The sequence below is a fragment of the Heptranchias perlo genome, chromosome 20 (genome assembly GCF_035084215.1).
Source record: "Heptranchias perlo isolate sHepPer1 chromosome 20, sHepPer1.hap1, whole genome shotgun sequence".
NCBI classification, from domain to species: domain Eukaryota; kingdom Metazoa; phylum Chordata; class Chondrichthyes; order Hexanchiformes; family Hexanchidae; genus Heptranchias; species Heptranchias perlo.
Window position 1 is genome coordinate 32226125 of NC_090344.1, and position 22636 is coordinate 32248760.

The 22636-nt window shown below is 43.7% G+C and overlaps 2 protein-coding genes across 4 annotated transcripts in view; both read right to left on the minus strand.

Annotated features, from left to right (window-relative positions):
* LOC137335681 (ubiquitin-conjugating enzyme E2 D4-like) overlaps positions 1 to 9715 on the minus strand; it is a 31119-nt gene extending 21404 nt beyond the window's left edge. Inside the window, exon 1 of one of the 3 annotated variants that reach the window (XM_068000970.1) lies at positions 9548 to 9715. In XM_068000970.1, coding sequence (XP_067857071.1) covers positions 9548 to 9571 — 24 coding nt within the window. In that variant the 5' untranslated portion in view covers positions 9572 to 9715. Of the gene's footprint in view, positions 1 to 1048; positions 1152 to 9547 lie in introns of those variants that run through there. The other 2 variants (XM_068000971.1, XM_068000972.1) reach the window with 2 other exon arrangements.
* Positions 1 to 22636, minus strand: part of LOC137335684 (cytochrome c oxidase subunit 5B, mitochondrial-like) — a 115019-nt gene that overhangs the window by 55898 nt on the left and 36485 nt on the right. The gene's annotated exons all lie outside the window — the stretch shown is intronic.

Here is a 22636-nt window from a genome sequence, read left to right on the forward strand (position 1 = left end):
CCATTTTCCCACCTTGCTTCCGTAACCCTTAATACCTTTGCCTTACAGGTTGAGCCCGTCTATTCCAAGAGAAATGTAAGGAATCTTACAACACCAGGTTATAGTCCAACTGTTTTATTTGAAAATCACAAGCTTTCGGAGGCTTTCTCCTTCGTCAGGTGAGCAAGCGTCGAAGGAGAAAGCCTCCGAAAGCTTGTGATTTTCAAATAAAACTGTTGGACTATAACCTGGTGTTGTAAGATTCCTTACATTTGTCAATCCCAGTCCATCACCCGCATCTCCACATCATTCCGAGAGAAGGCAGGTCTCCCAACATTTAACCAACACAAATAATGCAAGGTCATCGACCTGAAATGTGAACTCTGTTTCTCTCCGCAGCTGCAGCCTGACCTGCGGAGGATTTAACAGCAGTTTCTGGTTTTATTTCCGACTTCCAACACCCACAGCATTTAGCTTTTGTTTTGAGTGGTGTTGGTGGGATCTTGCTGCCCAGAAAATGGGATCTTTTGTGTTCACTTTTTCATGAAATGGAACAGATGAGAGGGGCCTCGATTTAACTTGTAACCCGGAGACAGGCACCTCCTCTGTCAGCTTGGGGGGCTGGGGTGGGTTATGTAACCGGCTCCTGGTACTGAGGCTGCAGGCCAAGTGGAGGCCGCGGGGCCCTCTGAGCCGGGGTAGCTGGGTGACAGGAGCCCCGGGGCCGGGCAGTGAGGGGAGAATCTCACCCTCCTCGGCAGGGGTGGGGCATCCGAGAGCTCAGCGCAGGGTCACCGGTGAACGAGCCGCCACCCCCCCCCCCCCCCCCCCCCACAGGCGGCTCCGGGCCCAGCTCCAGCCCCGGGCCCTCGATACAGTCCCCTTGTCCTCCCGCGACAGCGCTGCTCCGGCCGCTGGCCGCCAAGCCCGGGTCTCTCCACCACCACCACCTCCCCAAACCAGGCGAGACTCGGGATCAATCGGCCTTAAAGCGGCTCCGGGAGGCTGAAGGCCCGCAGCCGGGTGGGGCCTAGCTCGCCCGCTCGCCGCCCCGCCGGCCCCCGCTTACCTTCTGGATCCGCCTCAGCGCCATCCCCCGCCGGCCTCGCGCCCCCCCGACTCACCGCACAATCCGCTCCGCACTGACGTCACCGACACCGCGGCTCGGCCCGCGAGGGGCCACTGCGCACGCGCACCGACAAGCGGGCCGCGGCCGACGGCGCGTGCGCGAGCGAGCACAGCCAGCAGAACTGGAGGGTGGGAGAGACGAGAGACTGACAGCTACTGGGGGAAAGGGGAGCGACTGACCCACGGCTACCGGGGGAAGGAGGGGGGCTACCGGGGGAAGGAGGGGGGAAGGGGGGCTACCGGGGGAAGGGGGGGGGCTACCGGGGGAAGGGGGAGGGGAAGGGGGGGCTACCGGGGGAAGGGGAAGGGGGGCTACCGGGGGAAGGGGAAGGGGGGGGGCTACCGGGGGAAGGGGAAGGGGGGGGGGCTACCGGGGGAAGGGGAAGGGGGGGTGCTACCGGGGGAAGGGGGGGGGCTACCGGGGGAAGGGGGGGGGCTACCGGGGGAAGGGGGGGGGCTACCGGGGGAAGGGGGGGGGCTACCGGGGGAAGGGGAAGGGCTACCGGGGGAAGGGGAAGGGGGGGGCTACCGGGGGAAGGGGAAGGGGGGGTGCTACCGGGGGAAGGGGAAGGGGGGGGGCTACCGGGGGAAGGGGAAGGGGGGGTGCTACCGGGGGAAGGGGAAGGGGGGGGGGCTACCGGGGGAAGGGGAAGGGGGGGGGCTACCGGGGGAAGGGGGGGGGCTACCGGGGGAAGGGGGGGGGCTACCGGGGGAAGGGGGGGGGCTACCGGGGGAAGGGGAAGGGCTACCGGGGGAAGGGGAAGGGCTACCGGGGGAAGGGGAAGGGGAAGGGCTACCGGGGGAAGGGGAAGGGGGGGGCGGCTACCGGGGGAAGGGGAAGGGGGGGCGGCTACCGGGGGAAGGGGAAGGGGGGGGGCTACCGGGGGAAGGAGGGGGGGGGGGCTACCGGGGGAAGGAGGGGGGGAGGGGGCTACCGGGGGAAGGAGGGGGCTACCGGGGGAAGGAGGGGGCTACCGGGGGAAGGAGGGGGGCAAAACTGACCCACAGCTACCGGGGGGAGAGCAATTGACCCACCCCCCTGTGTTTACCGGTCCTCTGGTATAGGAGGACAAATATATTTGATATTCAATGCCTAAGTCAAAATTATGTACGTGTATCAATAACAAAAGTGTACCCAGCACTGATCTATGGGGAACATCACTCCCAACCCCAGTCTAAGTAATACCCATTTACCCCATCCCATCGTTTCCTGTTCATGGGCAAACTTTCTATCCATTATGTTACATTTCTTTATGCCATGTTCAAACGCAGTATTAAATTCATCAAGCATAACTTGCCTTTAACAAATACATGCTAAATACCCTCGGTTAACGCGTACATTTCTAAAAACCGCACCAATATTATCTTGGTTGATGGATCCCATACGTTCGGGCACAACTGATCTGTGATTACCACGATTATCCTCTTCTCCCTTCTCGAACAAAGTTTTCATATCCACTCCTCTCCAGTCAAACCACCTCAATTCTAAATTTCTGCACTCCTCCAATTTTCATTGCCCCACCATTGGCGGCCGTGCCTTCAGCTGCCTCAGCCCTAACGTCTGGATTTCGTCCCGAAACTTGTTGATGTTGTGTATATGGACTTTCAAAAGCCATTTGATAAAGTACCACAAAATAGACTTGTTAGCAAAATTAAAGCCTATGGGATTAAAGAGACAGTGGCAGCGTGGGTACAAAATTGGCTGCAGGACAGAAAGCAGAGTAGTGGTGAACGGTTGTTTTTCGGACTGGAGGGAAGAATACAATGGTGTTCCCCAGGGGTCAATATTAGGACCACAGCTCTTTTTGATATATATTAACAACCTGGACTTGGGTATGGAGGGTATCACTTCAAAGTTTGCAGATGACATGAAACTCAGAAATGTAGTAACCAATGTGGAGGATAGAAACAGACTTCAGGAGGATATCGACAGACTGGTGAAATGGGAAGACACACGGCAGATGAAATTTGGAATCATAGAATCGTTGCAGCTATTTGGCCCATCGAGCCTCTGCCGGCTCATTGCAAGAGCAATCCAGTTAGTCCCATTCCCCCGCTCTTTCCCCATTGCCCTCCAAATTTTTTCCCTTTAAATATTTATCCAATTCCTTTTTGAAAGCCACGATTGAATCTGCCTCCACCACCCTTTCAGGCAGCACATTCCAGATCACAACCACTCGCTGCGTAAAAAAGTTTTTCCTCATGTTGCCTTTGGTTCTTTTGCCAAACACCTTGAAATCTGTGTCCTCTGGTTCTCAACCCTTCCGTCAATGGAACAGTTTCTCTCTATTTACTTTATCTAAACCCTTCATGATTTTGAACACCTCTATCAAATCTCCTCTCAACCTTCTCCACTCTAAGGAGAACAACCCCAGCTTCTCCAGTCCATCCATGTAACTAAAGTCCCTCATTCCTGGAACCATTCTAGTAAATCTTTTCTGCACCCTCTCTAAGGCCTTCACATCCTTCCTAAAGTGCGGTGCCCAGAATTGGACACAATGCTCCAGTTGTGGCTGAACCAGTGATTTATAAAGGTTCATCATAACTTCCTTGCTTTTGTACTCTATGCCTCTGTTTATAAAGCCCAGGATCCCGTATGCTTTTTTAACTTTCCGCTTTCTCAACTTGTCCTGCCACCTTCAGAGATTTGTGCACATATACTCCCAGGTCACTCTGTTCCTGCGCCCCCTTTAGAATTGTACCATTAACAATATAGTTTATATTGCCTCTCCTTGTTCTTCCTGCCAAAATGTATCAGAGATTCATAGAATGGTTAAAGCACAGAAGGTGGCCATTCAGCCCGTTGAGCCCGTGCAGGCTCTCTGCAAGAGCAATCAGCTAGTCCCATTCCCCTGCCGTTTCCCAGTAGGACTGTAAATTTTTTCCCTTCAAGTACTTATCCAATTCCCTTTTGAAGGCCATGATTGAATTTGCCTCCACCACCCCCTCGGGCAGTGCATTCCAGATCACAACCACTTGCTGTGTAAAAAAAGTTTTTCCTCATGTCACCTTTGGTTCTTTTGCCAATCACCTTAAATCTATGTCCTCTGGTTATTGACCCTTCTGCCAATGGGAACAGTTTCTCTCTATCTACTGTCGAGACCCCTCACAATTTTGAACACCTTTCAAATCTCCTCTCCACCTTCTCTGCTCTAAGGAGAACAACCCCAGCTTCTCCAGTCTATCCATGTAACTGAAGTCCCTCATCCCTGGAAACATTCTAGTAAATCTTTTCTGCACCCCCTCTAAGGCCTTCACGTCCACTTCTCTGCATTAAATTTCATCTGCTATGTGTCCGCCCATGCCACCAGCCTGTCTATGTCCTCTTGAAGTCTATTATTATCCTCCTCACTGTTTGCTACACTTCCAAGTTTTGTGTCATCTGCAAATTTTGAAATTGTGCCCTGTACACCCAAGTCCAAGTCATTAATATATCAAAAACGCAGCAGTCCTAGTACCGACCTCTGGGGAACCACTGTAAAACAACCGTTCACCGCTACTCTGTTTCCTGTCACTTAGCCAATTTCGTATCCATGCTGCCACTGCCCCTTTTATTTCTTCAATTTTGCTGACAAGCCTATTATGTAGCACTTTATCAAATGCCTTTTGGAAGTCCATATACACCACATCCACCGCATTGCCCTCATCGACCCTCTCTGTTACCTCATCAAAAAACTCAATCAAGTTAGTTAAACAAGATTTGCCTTTAACAAATCCGTGCTGGCTTTCCTTTATTAATCCGCAATTGTCCAAGTGACTATTAATTTTGTCCCAGATTATTGTTTCTAAAAGTTTCCCCACCACCGAGGTTAAACTGACTGGCCTGTAGTTGCTGGGTTTATCCTTACACCCTTTTTTGAACAAGGGTGTAACATTTGCAATTCTCCAGTCCTCTGGCACCACCCCCTGTATCTAAGGATGTTTGGAAGATTATGGCCAGCACCTCCGCAATTTCCACCCTTACTTCCCTCAGCAACCTAGGATGCATCCCATCCGGACCGGGTGACTTATCTACTTTCAAGTATAGCCAGCCTTTCTAGTACCTCCTCTATCAATTTTCACCCCATCCAGTATCTCAACTTCCTCCCCTCTTACTGTGACTGGCAGCATTTCTTTGGTAAAGACAGATACAAAGTACTCATTTAGTACCTCAGCCATCCCTCTGCCTCCATGTGTAGATCTCCTTTTTGGTCCCTAATCGGCCCCATCACTCCCTGTACTACCAGTTTACTGTTTATCTACCTATAGAAGACATTTGGATTCCCTTTTATGTTGGCCGCCAGTCTATTCTCATACTCCCTCTTATTTCCTTTTTCACTTCTCCTCTGTACTTTCTATATTCAGCCTGGTTCTCACCTGAATTATCAACCTGACATCTGTCAAATGCCCCCTTTTTCTGCTTCGTCTTACCCTCTATCTCTTTCGTCATCCAGGGAGATAAATTTAACACAGAAGTGTGAAGTGACACATCTGGGTAGGAAGAATGAGGAGAGGCAATATAAACTAAATGGTACAATTTTAAAGGGGGTGCAGGAACAGAGAGATCTGGGGATGCACGTACACAAATCTTCGAAGGTGGCAGGACAGTTTGAGAAAAGACTGTTAAAAAAGCATATGGGATCCTTGGCTTTATTAATAGAGGCTTAGAGTACAAAAGCAAGGGAGTTCTGCTAAACCTTTATAAAACACTGGTTAGGCGGATTGTGTTCAGTTCTAGGCACCGCACTTTAGGAAGGATGTCAAGGCCTTAGAGAGGGAGCAGAAGAGATTTACTAGAATGGTTCCAGGAATGAAAAAATTCAGTTATGTGGAGAGACTGGGGTTGTTCTCCTCAGAACAGAGAAGATTAAGGGGAGACCTAATAGAGGTGTTCAAAATCATGAGGGGTTTTGATAGAGCAAGTAGGGAGAAACTGTTTCCTCTCGCAAGTGGGTCGGTAACCAGAGGTCAGAGATTTAAAATAATTGGCAAAAGAACTAGAGGGGAAATGAGGAGAAATTTTATCACACAGAGGGTTGGTAAGGGCTGGGAATCACTACCTGAAAAGGTGGTGGAAGCAAATTCCATTACAACTTTCAAAAGGCAATTGGACATGTACTTGAACAGAACCAATTTGCAGGGTGATGGGGAAAGAGCAGGGGGAGTGGGACTAAATCGGACAGCTCTTTCAAAGAGCCGGCACAGGCACGACGGGCCGAATGGCCTCCTTCTGTGCTGTAAGATTCTATGATTCAACTCTGAGGGCTGCGACTCATTCTTTAAGTATTATTTTACTTTTTCTATACACTTTTAAAATCGCTTGCTATTTGCATTTATATTATCTGCTAGCCTTTGTTAATGTTCCCTTTAAGCTCCTCTGATTTCTATTGTCCCTTCCCCATGACAACAACTTGCATTTATACAGCATCTTTAACGTAGTAAAACGTCGCAAGGCGCGTCACAGGAGCGATATCAGACAAAAATTGACATGAGCCAAAGAAGATATTAGGACAGGTGATCAAAAGCTTGGTCTATTTTCCCATGGTTATTTTCACTCATCATTGGGCCTCACTGTACCACGTGCCTATTAACTTTCAGTTTCATTTTCATATTAATCTCTATTTATCCACAGAACTCTTTTCTTTGACACATCCTCTCATCGCCTTGTACTTATATTGTACTCTCGCCATCTTATATTTGACGATTTCCCACCATTCATCCTTTGACCTACTTGCTAACTTTTCTGCCCAGTTAATTCAGGCCACACCCCTCTCTATCTCACTGAACTTTGCCTTTTCTCAATCTGGAACCCTGATCTTGGCCTTTTCCATTCTTACATCGAACCAATGTCGTGGTCGCGATTTCTCAACTCTTCTCCTCCGATAATATTTTTTTCACCATTTACTTCAGCTAAGCCTTCTGCTTCTAGTTCACGTATTAATCTTGCTGTCCTGCCCTGGTCTCAACCCCCAGACGTTCCCCACCCACTGCCATATTGCTTTAGATTGATCCACCCCCCCCCCCCACTATGCTCCATTCACCCTCTCTGCGAGGAGATAGGTGCTGATTCGGTTCAGGTGAAGCCTGTCCCTGCACTATCTGCTGGGCAGTGCCAGCTCCTTCCAACAGTGGGTCTCATCTCCCTCTGCCTTTATCCGTCTTTCGGATGAGATGTTGAACCGAGGTCCCGTGTGGCCTCCCAGGTGGACGTAAAATATCCCACGGCATTATTTCGAAAAGGAACCAACATCAAAAACAGATGATCTGGCCATTACCTCATTGCTGTTTGTGGGATCTTGCTGTGCGCAAATTGGCTGCTGTGTTTCCTACATCGCAACAGTGATTACACTTCAAAGGTACTTCACTGGCTGTAAAGCGCTTTGGGACAACCTAAGGTAGTGAAAGGCGCTATATAAATGCAAGTCTTCCTTTCTGCCGCCCCTGTGGATGCTCACCACCCGTCTCTCTCTCTCCATTATCTCTGTGTCCTGGACTGCCAAGCATTGTTGCCTGGATGACCACGTTCTGTACAATCTGATCCAGCAACCCCACATCCTCCCTGTGACCAACTGCTGCACAATCTGTCCCCACAACCTCAATTCTCCGACACTCGATGCCCATGTGCTGCCGTTGGATACACGATGCCCTACACATCGCACTCCACGCACAGCTCAAGGCCGCCCCGCTGGGTCACATAAAGCGCAGATTCGAAGAAGTTGGGCACGAGTTTAGAAAACAAGACTTGAAGGGTAGGAATCTGCAGAGTGCTGCTTGTGCCAATGTGAAGGAGCGGAAGCTTAGGAAGGTCAATGGGTGGCTTCAGGTCTGGTGCAGGAGGGAAGGGTTCACATTCTTGGGGCATTGGGGTGATTTGTGGATCAAGAGAAGGCTGTGCATGTGGTGTTCATCTCAACTCTCACAAGCACCACATTCTCGAGAATGAAACGCGCATCACTCACTTCACAGGTTTGAATACTGCCGAGTCCTCCATCCCCCCTCCTAAATCTCTCCCTCTGCCCAATCTCTCTCCATCCCAAAGCAGAGACCCCCACCCCCGATCGATCTCCATCCCGAGGCAGAGACCCCCACCCTCCGATCTCTCCCCATTGCAAGGCAGAGACCCCACCCTCCGATCTCTCCCCATTGCGAGGCAGAGACCCCCATCCCCGACCTAATCTCTCCCTGACCGATCTCTCTCCATCCCAAGGCCCCCATCCCTAAATCGCTCCCTCTGCTCAATCTCTCTCCATCCCGAGGCCGAGACCCACACCCACCGATCGCTCCCCATTGCGAGGCTGAGACCCCCACCCCCGACCTAATCTCTCCCTGACTGATCTCGCTCCATCCCGAGGCCGAGACCCCCACTACCCGATCTCTCTCCATCCCGAGACTGAGACCCCCATCCCTATCTCTGCCTCTGCCCAATCTCTCTCCGCTCCGAGGCAGAGACCTCCATCCCAAAACCGAGACCTCCATCCCAAAACCGAGGCCCCCATCCCCCCCCCCCCCCACCACTTGATCTCTCCCTTGGCGCGATCTCTCCCCCTCCCATACCCCTGATCTCCCCTTCCCCCTCCCCTCCTCGATTTCTCCACCCCCTCAATCTCTCCCCTCCCACCAATCACCCACCCCATCCCTGATCTCTTTCCCCTTCCGCCGATATCCTCTTCACACTCCCTGACCACCCCCTCCCCGCTTCGCACTGCCTGACCACTACCCCTCCGATTTCTATTCCCTCCCTCAGAAGAACATAAGAAATCGGAGCAGGAAGAAACCATTCGGCCCCTCGAGCCATTCAATCAGATCATGGCTGATCTTCGACCTCAACTCCACTTTCCCGCCCGATCCCCATACCCCTGGGTTGCCCTCGAGTCCATAAATCTATCCATCTCAGCCTTGAACATATTCAATGACTCAGCATCCACAGCCCTCAATCTCTCGACCCACGCCCCTCCATCTCTCTCCACCCCTCCGGGGGTATCTCTTCCCTCACTCCCCCCTGATCTCTCTCCTTCCCCCCTGGGGTGGGCTGCCTGACAGAGTGCGCGGCGGATCACCGTGCGAGGGGGGGGGGGGGGGCCATCCCTGAGCCCAGCGCAGAGCCGCCGACCCCGGGCCGCTCTCCACACCCTCACAGGCGGACCTGGGAACCGCTCCAGGCCCGGCCCTCACTCGGCAGCGCCACAAAACAAACCGACTTCCGGATGGGGGGGGGGGCCGCCCGGGCCCCGGCTCCAGCCCCCGACCTCCCGCTACAGCGCTGCACCGGCCGCCGGCGGCCTCGCCCTCTGGGCGACAGCCCGGCCGGGGCCTGATCCCTCCCGCTCGATGACGCCGGGCCAGACTCGTGATAAGTCGGCTCCGAGAGGCTGGGAGGTGCCGGAAACAGAGGCTGGAGGCGGCGGCCAGGTCGGGCCGAGCCCAGGCACGGCCCTCATCCCCTTCTCCCGGCCCCGCTTACCTTGAGGATCCGCCTCTTCGCCATCCCCTGCCGGCCGTGAGCCCCTGACTCACCGCACAACGCACTGACGTCACTAAAGCCCCCCCCCCGGCAACGCACCGCGTCATCAGACGTCAGCCCATGTGTGCAGCACGTCACTCAGAGTGGAGAGGATGGGAGGAAAGCTCAGTCACATCTGAGAGAGAGAATTCAGTCACATATCACAGAGAGAGAATTCAGTCACATATCAGAGAGAGAGAATTCAGTCACATATCAGAGAGAGAATTCAGTCACATATCAGAGAGAGAATTCAGTCACATATCAGAGAGAGAATTCAATCACATATCAGAGAGAGAATTCAATCACATATCACAGAGAGAGAATTCAATCACATATCAGAGAGAGAATTCAGTCACATATCAGAGAGAGAATTCAGTCACATATCAGAGAGAGAATTCAGTCACATATCACAGAGAGAGAATTCAGTCACATATCACAGAGAGAGAATTCAGTCACATATCACAGAGAGAGAATTCAGTCACATATCAGAGAGAGAATTCAGTCACATATCAGAGAGAGAATTCAATCACATATCAGAGAGAGAATTCAATCACATATCAGAGAGAGAATTCAATCACATATCAGAGAGAGAATTCAATCACATATCAGAGAGAGAGAATTCAGTCACATATCAGAGAGAGAGAATTCAATCACATATCAGAGAGAGAATTCAATCACATATCAGAGAGAGAATTCAATCACATATCAGAGAGAGAGAATTCAATCACATATCAGAGAGAGAGAATTCAGTCACATATCAGAGAGAGAATTCAGTCACATATCAGAGAGAGAATTCAATCACATATCAGAGAATTCAATCACATATCAGAGAGAGAGAATTCAGTCACATATCACAGAGAGAGAATTCAGTCACATATCACAGAGAGAGAATTCAGTCACATATCAGAGAGAGAATTCAATCACATATCAGAGAGAGAGAATTCAATCACATATCAGAGAGAGAGAATTCAATCACATATCAGAGAGAGAATTCAATCACATATCAGAGAGAGAATTCAATCACATATCAGAGAGAGAATTCAATCACATATCAGAGAGAGAGAATTCAGTCACATATCACAGAGAGAGAATTCAGTCACATATCAGAGAGAGAATTCAATCACATATCAGAGAGAGAGAATTCAATCACATATCAGAGAGAGAGAATTCAGTCACATATCAGAGAGAGAATTCAGTCACATATCAGAGAGAGAATTCAATCACATATCAGAGAATTCAATCACATATCAGAGAGAGAGAATTCAGTCACATATCACAGAGAGAGAATTCAGTCACATATCACAGAGAGAGAATTCAGTCACATATCAGAGAGAGAATTCAATCACATATCAGAGAGAGAGAATTCAGTCACATATCACAGAGAGAGAATTCAGTCACATATCACAGAGAGAGAATTCAGTCACATATCAGAGAGAGAATTCAATCACATATCAGAGAGAGAATTCAATCACATATCACAGAGAGAATTCAATCACATATCAGAGAGAGAGAATTCAATCACATATCACAGAGAGAGAATTCAGTCACATATCAGAGAGAGAGAATTCAATCACATATCACAGAGAGAGAATTCAGTCACATCTCAGAGAGAGAATTCAGTCACATATCACAGAGAGAGAATTCAGTCACATATCACAGAGAGAGAATTCAGTCACATATCAGAGAGAGAATTCAGTCACATATCAGAGAGAGAGAATTCAGTCACATATCAGAGAGAGAGAATTCAATCACATATCAGAGAGAGAGAATTCAGTCACATATCACAGAGAGAGAATTCAGTCACATATCACAGAGAGAGAATTCAGTCACATATCAGAGAATTCAGTCACATATCAGAGAGAGAATTCAATCACATATCAGAGAGAGAATTCAATCACATATCACAGAGAGAATTCAATCACATATCACAGAGAGAGAATTCAGTCACATATCACAGAGAGAGAATTCAGTCACATCTCAGAGAGAGAATTCAGTCACATATCACAGAGAGAGAATTCAGTCACATATCAGAGAGAGAGAATTCAGTCACATATCAGAGAGAGAATTCAATCACATATCAGAGAGAGAATTCAATCACATATCACAGAGAGAATTCAATCACATATCAGAGAGAGAATTCAATCACATCACAGAGAGAGAATTCAGTCACATATCACAGAGAGAATTCAATCACATCACAGAGAGAGAATTCAATCACATATCAGAGAGAGAATTCAATCACATCACAGAGAGAGAGAATTCAATCACATATCACAGAGAGAATTCAATCACATATCACAGAGAGAATTCAATCACATATCACAGAGAGAGAATTCAATCACATCACAGAGAGAGAGAATTCAGTCACATCACAGAGAGAGAGAATTCAGTCACATCACACAGAGAGAGAGAGAATTCAATCACATATCATAGAGAGAGAGAATTCAGTCACATCTCAGAGAGAATTCAATCACATCTCAGAGAGAGAATTCAATCACATATCACAGAGAGAGAGAGAATTCAATCACATCTCAGAGAGAGAGAGAATTCAATCACATATCACAGAGAGAGAGAGAGAGAGAGAGAATTCAATCACATCTCAGAGAGAGAGAGAATTCAATCACATATCACAGAGAGAGAGAATTCAGTCACATCACACAGAGAATTCAGTCACATATCAGAGAGAGAATTCAATCACATCTCAGAGAGACAATTCAATCACATCACACAGAGACAATTCAATCACATCACACAGAGAGAGACAATTCAATCACATATAGAGAGAATTCAGTCACATATCATAGAGAGAGAGAATTCAGTCACATATCATAGAGAGAGAGAATTCAATCACATCTCACAGAGAGAATTCAATCACATCTCACAGAGAGAGAGAATTCAATCACATCACAGAGAGAGAATTCAATCACATCTCAGAGAGAGAATTCAATCACATATCACAGAGAGAGAGAATTCAATCACATATCACAGAGAGAGAGAGAATTCAATCACATATCACAGAGAGAGAGAGAATTCAATCACATCTCAGAGAGAGAGAGAGAATTCAATCACATCTGAGAGAGAGAGAATTCAATCACATATCACAGAGAGAATTCAATCACATATCACAGAGAGAATTCAATCACATCTGAGAGAATTCAATCACATCTCACAGAGAATTCAATCACATCTCACAGAGAATTCAATCACATCTCACAGAGAATTCAATCACATCTCACAGAGAATTCAATCACATCTCACAGAGAATTCAATCACATCTGAGAGAATTCAATCACATCTCAGAGAGAGAGAGAATTCAGTCACATCTCAGAGAGAGAATTCAATCACATATCACAGAGAGAGAATTCAGTCACATATCAGAGAGAGAATTCAGTCACATATCAGAGAGAGAATTCAGTCACATATCACAGAGAGAATTCAATCACATATCACAGAGAGAGAATTCAGTCACATATCAGAGAGAGAATTCAGTCACATATCAGAGAGAGAATTCAATCACATATCAGAGAGAGAATTCAATCACATATCACAGAGAGAATTCAATCACATATCAGAGAGAGAATTCAGTCACATATCACAGAGAGAATTCAATCACATCACAGAGAGAGAATTCAATCACATATCAGAGAGAGAATTCAATCACATCACAGAGAGAGAATTCAATCACATATCACAGAGAGAGAGAATTCAGTCACATCACAGAGAGAGAGAATTCAGTCACATCACACAGAGAGAGAGAGAATTCAATCACATATCATAGAGAGAGAGAATTCAGTCACATCTCAGAGAGAATTCAATCACATCTCAGAGAGAGAATTCAATCACATATCACAGAGAGAGAGAGAGAGAATTCAATCACATCTCAGAGAGAGAGAGAATTCAATCACATATCACAGAGAGAGAGAGAGAGAGAGAGAGAATTCAATCACATCTCAGAGAGAGAGAGAATTCAATCACATATCACAGAGAGAGAGAGAATTCAGTCACATCACACAGAGAGAATTCAGTCACATATCAGAGAGAGAATTCAATCACATATCAGAGAGAGAATTCAATCACATATCACAGAGAGAATTCAATCACATATCACAGAGAGAGAATTCAGTCACATATCACAGAGAGAGAATTCAGTCACATCTCAGAGAGAGAATTCAGTCACATATCACAGAGAGAGAATTCAGTCACATATCACAGAGAGAGAATTCAGTCACATATCAGAGAGAGAATTCAATCACATATCAGAGAGAGAATTCAATCACATATCACAGAGAGAATTCAATCACATATCAGAGAGAGAATTCAATCACATCACAGAGAGAGAATTCAGTCACATATCACAGAGAGAATTCAATCACATCACAGAGAGAGAATTCAATCACATATCAGAGAGAGAATTCAATCACATCACAGAGAGAGAGAATTCAATCACATATCACAGAGAGAATTCAATCACATATCACAGAGAATTCAATCACATATCACAGAGAGAGAATTCAATCACATCACAGAGAGAGAGAATTCAGTCACATCACAGAGAGAGAGAATTCAGTCACATCACACAGAGAGAGAGAGAATTCAATCACATATCATAGAGAGAGAGAATTCAGTCACATCTCAGAGAGAATTCAATCACATCTCAGAGAGAGAATTCAATCACATATCACAGAGAGAGAGAGAATTCAATCACATCTCAGAGAGAGAGAGAATTCAATCACATATCACAGAGAGAGAGAGAGAGAGAGAGAATTCAATCACATATCACAGAGAGAGAGAATTCAGTCACATCACACAGAGAATTCAGTCACATATCAGAGAGAGAATTCAATCACATCTCAGAGAGACAATTCAATCACATCACACAGAGACAATTCAATCACATCACACAGAGAGAGACAATTCAATCACATATAGAGAGAATTCAGTCACATATCATAGAGAGAGAGAATTCAGTCACATATCATAGAGAGAGAGAATTCAATCACATCTCACAGAGAGAATTCAATCACATCTCACAGAGAGAGAGAATTCAATCACATCACAGAGAGAGAATTCAATCACATCTCAGAGAGAGAATTCAATCACATATCACAGAGAGAGAGAATTCAATCACATATCACAGAGAGAGAGAGAATTCAATCACATATCACAGAGAGAGAGAGAATTCAATCACATCTCAGAGAGAGAGAGAGAATTCAATCACATATCATAGAGAGAGAGAATTCAGTCACATCTCAGAGAGAATTCAATCACATCTCAGAGAGAGAATTCAATCACATATCACAGAGAGAGAGAGAGAATTCAATCACATCTCAGAGAGAGAGAGAATTCAATCACATATCACAGAGAGAGAGAGAGAGAGAGAGAGAGAATTCAATCACATCTCAGAGAGAGAGAGAATTCAATCACATATCACAGAGAGAGAGAGAATTCAGTCACATCACACAGAGAGAATTCAGTCACATATCAGAGAGAGAATTCAATCACATCTCAGAGAGACAATTCAATCACATCACACAGAGACAATTCAATCACATCACACAGAGAGAGACAATTCAATCACATATAGAGAGAATTCAGTCACATATCATAGAGAGAGAGAATTCAATCACATCTCACAGAGAGAATTCAATCACATCTCACAGAGAGAGAGAATTCAATCACATCTCAGAGAGAGAATTCAATCACATATCACAGAGAGAGAGAATTCAATCACATATCACAGAGAGAGAGAGAATTCAATCACATATCACAGAGAGAGAGAGAATTCAATCACATCTCAGAGAGAGAGAGAGAGAGAATTCAATCACATCTCAGAGAGAGAGAATTCAATCACATATCACAGAGAGAATTCAATCACATATCACAGAGAGAATTCAATCACATCTGAGAGAATTCAATCACATCTCACAGAGAATTCAATCACATCTCACAGAGAATTCAATCACATCTCAGAGAATTCAATCACATCTGAGAGAATTCAATCACATCTCAGAGAGAGAGAGAATTCAGTCACATCACAGAGAGAGAATTCAGTCACATATCAGAGAGAGAATTCAATCACATATAGAGAGAGAATTCAATCACATACCATAGAGAGAGAATTCAGTCACATCTCAGAGAGAGAGAATTCAATCACATATCACAGAGAGAGAATTCAATCACATATCATAGAGAGAGAATTCAATCACATCTCAGAGAGAGAATTCAATCACATCACACAGAGAGAGAATTCAGTCACATCACAGAGAGAGAATTCAGTCACATATCAGAGAGAGAATTCAATCACATATAGAGAGAGAATTCAATCACATCTCAGAGAGAGAGAATTCAATCACATCATAGAGAGAGAATTCAATCACATCATAGAGAGAGAATTCAGTCACATATCATAGAGAGAATTCAATCACATCTCAGAGAGAGAATTCAATCACATCACACAGAGAGAGAGAATTCAATCACATCATAGAGAGAATTCAATCACATCTCAGAGAGAATTCAATCACATCTCAGAGAGAATTCAATCACATCTCAGAGAGAATTCAATCACATCTCAGAGAGAATTCAATCACATCTCAGAGAATTCAATCACATCTCAGAGAGAATTCAATCACATCTCAGAGAGAATTCAATCACATCTCAGAGAGAATTCAATCACATCTCAGAGAGAATTCAATCACATCTCAGAGAGAATTCAATCACATCTCAGAGAGAATTCAATCACATCACACAGAGAGAGAATTCAGTCACATCGCAGAGAGAATTCAGTCACATCTCACAGAGAGAGAGAATTCAGTCACATCGCACAGAGAGAGAATTCAGTCACATATCAGAGAGAGAATTCAATCACATATCATAGAGAGAATTCAATCACATATCATAGAGAGAGAGAGAATTCAGTCACATATCATAGAGAGAGAATTCAATCACATCTCAGAGAGAGAATTCAATCACATATCATAGAGAGAGAGAATTCAATCACATATCATAGAGAGAATTCAATCACATCTCAGAGAGAGAATTCAATCACATCACACAGAGAGAGAGAATTCAATCACATATCATAGAGAGAGAGAATTCAGTCACATATCATAGAGAGAGAATTCAATCACATCTCAGAGAGAGAGAATTCAATCACATATCATAGAGAGAATTCAATCACATCTCAGAGAGAGAATTCAATCACATCACACAGAGAGAGAGAATTCAATCACATATCATAGAGAGAGAGAATTCAATCACATCTCAGAGAGAATTCAATCACATCTCAGAGAGAATTCAATCACATCTCAGAGAGAATTCAATCACATCTCAGAGAGAATTCAATCACATCTCAGAGAGAATTCAATCACATCTCAGAGAGAATTCAATCACATCTCAGAGAGAATTCAATCACATCTCAGAGAGAATTCAATCACATCTCAGAGAGAATTCAATCACATCTCAGAGAGAATTCAATCACATCTCAGAGAGAGAATTCAATCACATCTCAGAGAGAGAATTCAATCACATCTCAGAGAGAGAATTCAATCACATCTCAGAGAGAGAATTCAGTCACATCACAGAGAGAGAATTCAGTCACATCTCACAGAGAGAGAGAATTCAGTCACATCTCACAGAGAGAGAGAATTCAGTCACATCTCACAGAGAGAGAGAATTCAGTCACATCTCACAGAGAGAATTCAGTCACATATCATAGAGAGAATTCAATCACATATCACAGAGGGAGAATTCAATCACATCTGAGAGAGAGAATTCAGTCACATCTGAGAGAGAGAGAATTCAGTCACATCTCACAGAGAGAATTCAGTCACATATCATAGAGAGAATTCAATCACATATTACAGAGGGAGAATTCAATCACATCTGAGAGAGAGAATTCAGTCACATCTGAGAGAGAGAGAATTCAGTCACATCTCAGAGAGAATTCAGTCACATCTGAGAGAGAGAGAATTCAGCCACATCTCAGAGAGAGAGAATTCAGCCACATATCATAGAGAGAGAATTCAGTCACATATCATAGAGAGAGAATTCAGTCACATCTCAGAGAGAGAATTCAGTCACATATCATAGAGAGAGAATTCAGTCACATCTCAGAGAGAGAGAATTCAATCACATATCATAGAGAGAGAATTCAGTCACATCTCAGAGAGAGAATTCAGTCACATCTCAGAGAGAGAGAGAATTCAATCACATATCATAGAGAGAGAATTCAATCACATCTCAGAGAGAGACAATTCAAACACATCATAGAGAGAGAGAGAATTCAATCACATATCATAGAGAGAGAATTCAATCACATCACAGAGAGAGAGACAATTCAATCACATCACAGAGAGAGAGAGAATTCAATCACATATATATATATAAATATAGAGACAATTCAATCACATCACAGAGAGAGAATTCAATCACATCACAGAGAGAGAATTCAATCACATCACAGAGAGAGAATTCAATCACATCACAGAGAGAGAATTCAATCACATCACTGAGAGAGAATTCAATCACATCACTGAGAGAGAATTCAATCACATCACAGAGAGAGAATTCAATCACATCACAGAGAGAGAATTCAATTACATATCAGAGAGAGAGACAATTCAATCACATCTCACACAGACAGACAATTCAATCCCATCTCACAGAGAGACAATTCAATCACATCACAGAGAGAGAGAGAATTCAATCACATCACAGAGAGAGAGAGAATTCAATCACATAGAGGGAGACAATTCAATCACATATAGAGAGACAATTCAATCACATATAGAGAGACAATTCAATCACATATAGAGACAATTCAATCACATATAGAGACAATTCAATCACATATCACACAGAGAGACAATTCAATCACATCACAGAGACAGACAATTCAATCACATATAGAGAGAATTCAATCACATCACACACAGAGAGAGAATTCAATCACATCACAGAGAGAGAGAGAATTCAATCACATCACACAGAGAGACAATTCAATCACATCACACAGAGAGAGACAATTCAATCACATATAGAGAGAATTCAATCACATCACACAGAGAGAGACAATTCAATCACATATAGAGAGAATTCAATCACATCACACACAGAGAGAGAATTCAATCACATCACAGAGAGAGACAATTCAATCACATCACACACAGAGAGAGAATTCAATCACATCACAGAGAGAGAATTCAATCATCACACAGAGAGACAATTCAATCACATCACACAGAGAGAGACAATTCAATCACATATAGAGAGAATTCAATCACATCACACAGAGAGAGAATTCAATCACATCACAGAGAGAGAGACAATTCAATCACATCACACAGAGAGAGACAATTCAATCACATATCAGAGAGAGGGAGAGAGAATTCAATCACATCACACAGAGAGAGAATTCAATCACATCACAAAGGGAGACAATTCAATCACATCACAGAGACAATTCAATCACATATATATATAAATATAGAGACAATTCAATCACATCACAGAGAGACAATTCAATCACATCACAGAGAGAGAATTCAATCACATCACAGAGAGAGAATTCAATCACATCACAGAGAGAGAATTCAATCACATCACAGAGAGAGAATTCAATCACATCACAGAGACAATTCAATCACATCACAGAGACAATTCAATCACATCACAGAGAGAGAATTCAATCACATCACAGAGAGAGAATTCAATCACATCACAGAGAGAGAATTCAATCACATCACAGAGAGAGAATTCAATCACATCACAGAGAGAGAATTCAATCACATCACAGAGAGAGAGAGAGAATTCAATCACATCTCAGAGAGAGAGAGAATTCAATCACATATCACAGAGAGAGAGAGAGAGAGAGAGAGAGAGAGAATTCAATCACATCTCAGAGAGAGAGAGAATTCAATCACATATCACAGAGAGAGAGAGAATTCAGTCACATCACACAGAGAGAATTCAGTCACATATCAGAGAGAGAATTCAATCACATCTCAGAGAGACAATTCAATCACATCACACAGAGACAATTCAATCACATCACACAGAGAGAGACAATTCAATCACATATAGAGAGAATTCAGTCACATATCATAGAGAGAGAGAATTCAATCACATCTCACAGAGAGAATTCAATCACATCTCACAGAGAGAGAGAATTCAATCACATCTCAGAGAGAGAATTCAATCACATATCACAGAGAGAGAGAATTCAATCACATATCACAGAGAGAGAATTCAATCACATATCACAGAGAGAGAGAGAATTCAATCACATCTCAGAGAGAGAGAGAGAGAGAATTCAATCACATCTCAGAGAGAGAGAATTCAATCACATCTCACAGAGAGAATTCAGTCACATATCATAGAGAGAATTCAATCACATATCACAGAGGGAGAATTCAATCACATCTGAGAGAGAGAATTCAGTCACATCTGAGAGAGAGAGAATTCAGTCACATCTCACAGAGAGAATTCAGTCACATATCATAGAGAGAATTCAATCACATATCACAGAGGGAGAATTCAATCACATCTGAGAGAGAGAATTCAGTCACATCTGAGAGAGAGAGAATTCAGTCACATCTCAGAGAGAATTCAGTCACATCTGAGAGAGAGAGAATTCAGCCACATCTCAGAGAGAGAGAATTCAGCCACATATCATAGAGAGAGAATTCAGTCACATATCATAGAGAGAGAATTCAGTCACATCTCAGAGAGAGAATTCAGTCACATATCATAGAGAGAGAATTCAGTCACATCTCAGAGAGAGAGAATTCAATCACATATCATAGAGAGAGAATTCAGTCACATCTCAGAGAGAGAATTCAGTCACATCTCAGAGAGAGAGAGAATTCAATCACATATCATAGAGAGAGAATTCAATCACATCTCAGAGAGAGACAATTCAAACACATCATAGAGAGAGAGAGAATTCAATCACATATCATAGAGAGAGAATTCAATCACATCACAGAGAGAGAGACAATTCAATCACATCACAGAGAGAGAGAGAATTCAATCACATATATATATATATATATATATATATATAGACAGAATTCAATCACATATCAGAGACAATTCAATCACATATATATATATAAATATAGAGACAATTCAATCACATCACAGAGAGAGAATTCAATCACATCACAGAGAGAGAATTCAATCACATCACAGAGAGAGAATTCAATCACATCACAGAGAGAGAATTCAATCACATCACTGAGAGAGAATTCAATCACATCACTGAGAGAGAATTCAATCACATCACAGAGAGAGAATTCAATCACATCACAGAGAGAGAATTCAATCACATATCAGAGAGAGAGACAATTCAATCCCATCTCACACAGACAGACAATTCAATCCCATCTCACAGAGAGACAATTCAATCACATCACAGAGAGAGAGAGAATTCAATCACATCACATAGAGGGAGACAATTCAATCACATATAGAGAGACAATTCAATCACATATAGAGAGACAATTCAATCACATATAGAGACAATTCAATCACATATAGAGACAATTCAATCACATATCACACAGAGAGACAATTCAATCACATCACAGAGACAGACAATTCAATCACATATAGAGAGAATTCAATCACATCACACACAGAGAGAGAATTCAATCACATCACAGAGAGAGAGAGAATTCAATCACATCACACAGAGAGACAATTCAATCACATCACACAGAGAGACAATTCAATCACATATAGAGAGAATTCAATCACATCACACAGAGAGAGACAATTCAATCACATATAGAGAGAATTCAATCACATCACACACAGAGAGAGAATTCAATCACATCACACAGAGAGAGACAATTCAATCACATATAGAGAGAATTCAATCACATCACACACAGAGAGAGAATTCAATCACATCACAGAGAGAGACAATTCAATCACATCACACACAGAGAGAGAATTCAATCACATCACAGAGAGAGAATTCAATCATCACACAGAGAGACAATTCAATCACATCACACAGAGAGAGACAATTCAATCACATATAGAGAGAATTCAATCACATCACACAGAGAGAGAATTCAATCACATCACAGAGAGAGAGACAATTCAATCACATCACACAGAGAGAGACAATTCAATCACATATCAGAGAGAGGGAGAGAGAATTCAATCACATCACACAGAGAGAGAATTCAATCACATCACAAAGGGAGACAATTCAATCACATCACAGAGACAATTCAATCACATATATATATAAATATAGAGACAATTCAATCACATCACAGAGAGACAATTCAATCACATCACAGAGAGACAATTCAATCACATCACAGAGAGAGAATTCAATCACATCACAGAGAGAGAATTCAATCACATCACAGAGAGAGAATTCAATCACATCACAGAGAGAGAATTCAATCACATCACAGAGAGAGAATTCAATCACATCACAGAGAGAGAATTCAATCACATCACAGAGAGAGAATTCAATCACATCACAGAGAGAGAATTCAATCACATCACAGAGAGAGAATTCAATCACATCACAGAGAGAGAATTCAATCACATCACAGAGAGAGAATTCAATCACATCACAGAGAGAGAATTCAATCACATCTCAGAGAGAGAATTCAATCACATCTCAGAGAGAGAATTCAATCACATCACAGAGAGAGAATTCAATCACATCACAGTGAGAGAATTCAATCACATATCAGAGAGAGAGACAATTCAATCCCATCTCACACAGACAGACAATTCAATCCCATCTCACAGAGAGACAATTCAATCACATCACACAGAGAGACAATTCAATCATTTCGAGAGAGCATTCAAGCACATCACACAGAGACAATTCAATCACATATAGAGAGACAATTCAATCACATATAGAGACAATTCAATCACATATCACACAGAGAGACAATTCAATCACATCACACAGAGACAGACAATTCAATCACATCACACAGAGAGAGAATTCAATCACATCACACAGAGAGAGAATTCAATCACATCACACAGAGAGAGACAATTCAATCACAT